The 5,679-nt window shown below is 41.6% G+C and overlaps 1 protein-coding gene across 6 annotated transcripts in view; it reads left to right on the top strand.

Moving 5' to 3' along the window:
* The window catches only part of LOC138971469 (ankyrin repeat and SAM domain-containing protein 1A-like), a 120,679-nt gene that overhangs the window by 67,203 nt on the left and 47,797 nt on the right, over nt 1-5,679 (top strand). For 5 of the 6 annotated variants that reach the window (XM_070344203.1, XM_070344205.1, XM_070344201.1 and 2 more), the window contains 4 exons: nt 564-895; nt 1,736-1,850; nt 4,575-4,681; nt 4,879-4,990. In XM_070344203.1, the coding sequence (XP_070200304.1) occupies nt 564-895; nt 1,736-1,850; nt 4,575-4,681; nt 4,879-4,990 (666 nt within the window). Of the gene's footprint in view, nt 1-563; nt 896-1,735; nt 1,851-2,908; nt 3,003-4,574; nt 4,682-4,878; nt 4,991-5,679 lie in introns of all 6 variants that reach the window. The other variant, XM_070344204.1, reaches the window with a different exon arrangement.

Genomic DNA, 5,679 nt, shown 5'->3' with positions numbered 1-5,679 from the left:
TTTGTCCTGGAATAAATGTCACGTCAATGCTCCTGACATCACCTTCTTTACAAAGTCTCATCAGACAAGATTTGGTTGTGACAACTAAACACGAACGAAAAGACGTGTTCCTTCGGATTTCGCAGCCGGTTCCTGTAGAGACATGTAATTTTTTTCAATCCGAGAGAATTATCCATTAGAAGTTGACATGTAGTGTCTAGATGCATGTCCCTGGCTACACATGATCATCTGTCTTTGCTAAGTGGGATGATAAGGTAGAAAGGGAGGGGGAGGGGGTAGTCAGAGCCAGGCAAAAGGTATTGGTGTGCGGCCGGGATAACCAGGGAGAGAGCCGGAGAGAGAGAGAGAAATATGGATAGGGTGGATGGGCGGGGAGTGAGGTCCGGCAGTCTTCCCAGTTGCGGCACTAGAAAGTCTGAAAGAGCCTGCACTAGTTTTCCCTCACCTAAACTGTTGTCCATTGCTCCGCTTCTATGGTGTCTGTGATACAGTAATCTCTCTGCACATTGCATTGGTCTTGTAAACAGACTCACTGTACCCTATTCTTTGTCTGTCCTTCACAGGTCTGCTGAAAGGGTCCACTCCGGGAGGTTCGCGCAACGTGGTGTCGCAGATCTGCGAAAATGTAGTGGTCAAGACTGTGCGCTCCAAACGCCGCTCCACCCCCTCCACCATCGTCACCTTTGACCCCCTGATGGAGCGCGAGGAGGACCGTGACGTCATCGATGCTGACCGTGTGCTGGAGGAGATCGACATGATGACGGGGCCGGCAGGCACCGCGACTGCTGCCTCACAAGGTCAAGGTGGTGCCCTAAACCAGAAGGGGAACCGTATATCCTCAGCCTCCGGGCGCAAGTCGGACGACATCTTTGACGACACAGAGGAATGGGCCAAGGTTGGTTTTTATTAAAAAAAAAAAATCGTCATATTTCTTTTATTTTATTTTTTTTAGGGGGGGGAGGGGGGGGGGGAGGTGGCGGTGCTGGCTGTGCTGGATGAAGTTCTGTTGTTGTTGTTTTATTTTGAGGGGAGGAGGTGTGGTGGTGGTGGTGACTGAGTCTAACTGGCTTGATAATGCTATCTTATAGTCTCTCTCAGTTTCTGTCACTGTCTGGGTCTCTCTCAACCTGTCTCTCTCTTTCTTGTATGCAGTCTTACATTTCTTCCTTGTGAATAAAGCCAACCAAAGCAGCCCTCTCTGGCATTGCCTTGAGAAATCACCTTCTGGTTGATTAGGTGTACAGCCAGCAGTAGTTCTCTTTCCTTTATCTCTGTCTGTATGCTTGTCTCTCTCTCTCTCTCTCTCTCTCTCTCTCTCTCTCTCTCTCTCTCTCTCTCTCTCTCTCTCTCTCTCTCTCTCTCTCTCTCTCTCTCTCTCTCTCTCTCTCACTTATGTGTGAAGAGGGCTTTGAAAAACAGGCTGTTTTGGGTTGCTTGGCCTTAGATTTTGGTGATGGTGTATTTTCAACTCATAAAAATAGGAAGGGAATGTGTGTATCCCTGTGAAAAGCTCCTTATTTACAATGTCATAGCAACGATGTGTTAAATATTCATCGCCCACTCCCCTCCCCCCCCCCCCCCCCCCCCAAACAAAAAACAAAGACCCAAAAAAACATCAGATCTACATATTCATTAACCCTGTGAAATACCACAACGGATGTGGTACACATTTGTTGATGTTTTAAGTCATAAAAGTTTGAACTTTGTTTGTGAATGTGGTGGTGGTTGGTGACAGATTGCGGACATCGTTTCAAGTTACGGCGGGCGTATAAGTTCTACAGGGGAGTGCAGTCATGGAGACATCACTCACGAGTTTGACTCCCAGCTTGAAAAACTCTTGACTGAGAGAGGTACCAAACTGCTCGGAATGTTCTGGGCCTCTTGTTCCCTGTCTAGCCGTTCTAGCAGGCATGGACCTGTAGCCGATCTTCAGTTTGTTTGGTTGATTGCTGCATCGCGATGACCTGTGTGGAGTGTTGTCCTGCAATGTTGAAGCAGTTCACTTGGCTGACATAGAAAGCCTGTATGATTGATTGTTTGTTGATGTTACCATGTACGACTGTTGTTTCTTGCCCGTTTGTTTGTTTTTGTTATTTATGCATCGCAAGTGGTTCGTGTGTGTTTGGTTAGATGAGAAAATGTTAACTCGCTTGAACAAGGATCCTTAGTTGCTGTTGAAATTGATCAGTTTCAAAGGCAGAGTGTCTTGATTCTCAACGTTTCCTTTGTCAAAAGGATGATGGTCTTTGCTTGGGAGTTGTGATTGTTGGGAAGGTCTGTGACTTGGTTCTGATCAAGTGAAATTGTATCCATTATTATAGAATGATTTGCTTGACATTGGATGCTGACTATAGAAATCTTGACATGAGTTATTTTTGAGCATGGTTTAGAAGGTAATGCTGCTGCTCCAAAAGGTCCCATTCTGTCGGCACAAGGGTCTCAACTTTTGCTCAATGACTTTACAAATTTATCTGCATGGCTTATACATATATACAATATATAACCACTCAATAATATGCCTGAAGATTGCATTTTAAGGCTGTAGAAGCATGCCATTGACAGCTACACTCGCTATAAAGGATTAAACATGCATTTGATTCCACACTCCAAGAGCAGTTATTTGTCAAGTGATCTGCAGAATTCTGACAAAAACTGCATAATCCAGTGGATATACAGCATTCTCAGTGTGTGTGCATCGTTTACATCACTGAGTGTAGGATTTGCTTGACAGAAACAGTCTATTTCTAATATCGTTAGCATGTCACCAAAGCTTGGAGGAATGCAGATCTTTAAGGACGATGGCTTTTATTCATTTTGTTTCCGGATGTTTTAGCATTTATGATTTATATGTTTGACTGCTTGCATGAGATTTCTGAGGCATGTGTTGTCTGTCCTGTCACCCGTATAGATAGCGGCAACGCTGGAGACTTTCGGAGCGGGCATGGCACGCGAGTCTGTCTTTGTACGAGAGTATGAGGCCAGCTTTACCAAGTCGCTTGCAGGTAGAATGATGTACTAGCCTGTGTTAGACTGTGTGTAGACATTTGGTTGGAACCATTTTGTTTTTTCCTTGCTTAAATTTTGGCATGAGAAGTGGATAGCTTGAAAATTTTAATTGTCATCGGACTGACACCTTTTATTTTTTTTATTTTTTTTATTTTTTAAACATTCACGGTGGATTTGGTATTGAGTAATATTTAGTTATGTTTTGAAACAGTAGGCTTAGGGGCTTTGCAGCTGATGATAGCACAGTAGAAACTTTGAATTCGAGCATATTCTTCCTTTAAAATGTGGGCTAGGGATTAATTGCCAATACAGTGGTACCTGTGATGTGAGGCCCCTCTGATGAGTGGACACCTCCCATGAAAGGACACTTTCTGGAGGCCCTTTGTCTATTATCTTTACTGAAATCGGGGGGATGGATAATGGTAGAGAGAAATAGCTTTCATGACTGATGTGTCTTGTGTGCAAAGATCATCAGTATTTAGAGCATAAAAGCAGAGAGGCTTGGGGAGGGGATGGGATGGGGACATCCAACAACCAATCATGGTTTTTACATTTAGTCAAGTTATGACTAAATGTTTTAACATAGAGGGGGGAATCGAGACGAGGGTCGTGGTGTATGTGTATGTGTGTGCGTGTGTGTAGAGCGATTCAGACCAAACTACTGGACCGATCTTTATGAAATTTGACATGAGAGTTCCTGGGTATGATATCCCCATACGTTTTTTTCATTTTTTTGATAAATGTCTTTGATGACGTCATATCCGGCTTTTCGTGAAAGTTGAGGCGGCACTGTCACGCCCTCATTTTTTAACCAAATTGGTTGAAATTTTGGTCAAGTAATGTTCGACGAAGCCCGGACTTCGGTATTGCATTTCAGCTTGGTGGCTTAAAATTTAATTAATGACTTTGGTCATTAAAAATCTGAAAATTGTAAAAAAAAAATTTTTTATAAAACTATCCAAATTTACGTTCATCTTATTCTCCATCATTTGCTGATTCCAAAAACATATACATATGTTATATTTGGATTAAAAACAAGCTCTGAAAATTAAATATATAAAAATTATTATCAAAATGTTTTTTTCGAAATCAATTTAAAAACACTTTCATCTTATTCCTTGTCGGTTCCTGATTCCAAAAACATATAGATATGATATGTTTGGATTCAAAACACGCTCAGAAAGTTAAAACGAAGAGAGGTACAGAAAAGCGTGCTATCCTTCTCAGCGCAACTACTACCCCGCTCTTCTTGTCAATTTCACTGCCTTCGCCATGAGCGGTGGACTGACGATGCTACGGTCTTGCTGAAACATTGCATTGCGTTCAGTTTCATTCTGTGAGTTCGACAGCTACTTGACTAAATGTTGTATTTTCGCCTTACGCGACTTGTTAACTAATAAAGTGAACTAGAATAATGAAAAATATATTTCTTGCTGGCATTGATTGTTTCTGTAAAGTTTTTTTGAAAATTATGTTGAAAAGTAGTATTCAGTTAGCTTTACCTACTTGACTGTTTTGCCCGTGTTTCCATGGACTAAGCTTGTATCACGTAGTCCTGTTGTTGACAGCTGGCCGGCAGAAGATTCAAAGTGTTGGGGAATGGCTGGACAGTCTGGGACTGGGGCAGTACGAAAACACCCTGGTGGCTAACGGCTTTGACGACACTGATTTTCTGGTGAGTATTACTGCTTCTTTTGTCTACTGGAAGCTGTTTATGAATTAAACAAAGAAAAAGGTTACAGTTATCTAAAACCTTCTTGTTCAAGGAAATCATTTTGTCCATCTATATATATTTCTGTAGACTTACATCAGTTATATTTCTGTGTAGTAGAAGAGATCATACGGGATACTTGCCCTGTTTTTCATGTGCAGGGTGGTACGCTAATGGAGGAACAAGACCTGGCCGCCATTGGAATCACAAATGAGAGTCATCGCACGGCCATTGTCGATGCTGCGCGTCACTTACTGCCTGTTCAGCCTATAGGTGAGCTTTGTTGTTGGATTACTGAAAGCAAAAGTTTTTTGTGATTGCATGCTTGGCTGATTAACAAGTCTTGTCTTGAGACAGGAGAAGTTTGGTTTTTAGTTTGGTAAGAAAATTTGACACAAGTTTAGCTTTTTTTTTCTTCTTCCTTTTTTATATTTTTATTTTTTATTTTTTACTGATAAAGAATATGCAAGTATGTAACAGATGAGAGTGAATTGCTCAGATGCAAAACTATTCATTCCCTTGATTCTTGCATCATTTGCACGAGTTTAATGGAGACATTAGCAGCCAGTATGAACTTTCCGATTGTGTATTAAACTGTGCTCTTTGCCTGGCCACATGCACAGCCGTTAGAAGCTGACGTAAACATTTAATCAAGTTTTAGACGTGCTTGAACCCCACACGTCATTTGAAATTAGAAGAATGTCCGAGATACTTCAAGGGAGGTAACTGTCCTTAGTGGTTTTTTTAGACATAATTCAAGGGAAGTAACTGCTCATTGAGTTACAGTTGTATGGATTGTTCCCCTTGAATCGTGACATGCCATTTTACGGGTTGATATCCTTTCAGATCTTTTGCCATTGTGTGTAATCAGCCGAAAATCTTTTAAAGAAATATTAGTGGGTTTTTTTTGTAAATGTTCATGTGTTCACAATGATGGAACCTAATGCAGTGGTCTCACATAG

The sequence above is a fragment of the Littorina saxatilis genome, linkage group LG7, assembly GCF_037325665.1.
Source record: "Littorina saxatilis isolate snail1 linkage group LG7, US_GU_Lsax_2.0, whole genome shotgun sequence".
Classification (NCBI taxonomy): Eukaryota; Metazoa; Mollusca; class Gastropoda; order Littorinimorpha; family Littorinidae; genus Littorina; species Littorina saxatilis.
This window is presented reverse-complemented; position numbering and strand designations above follow the sequence as displayed.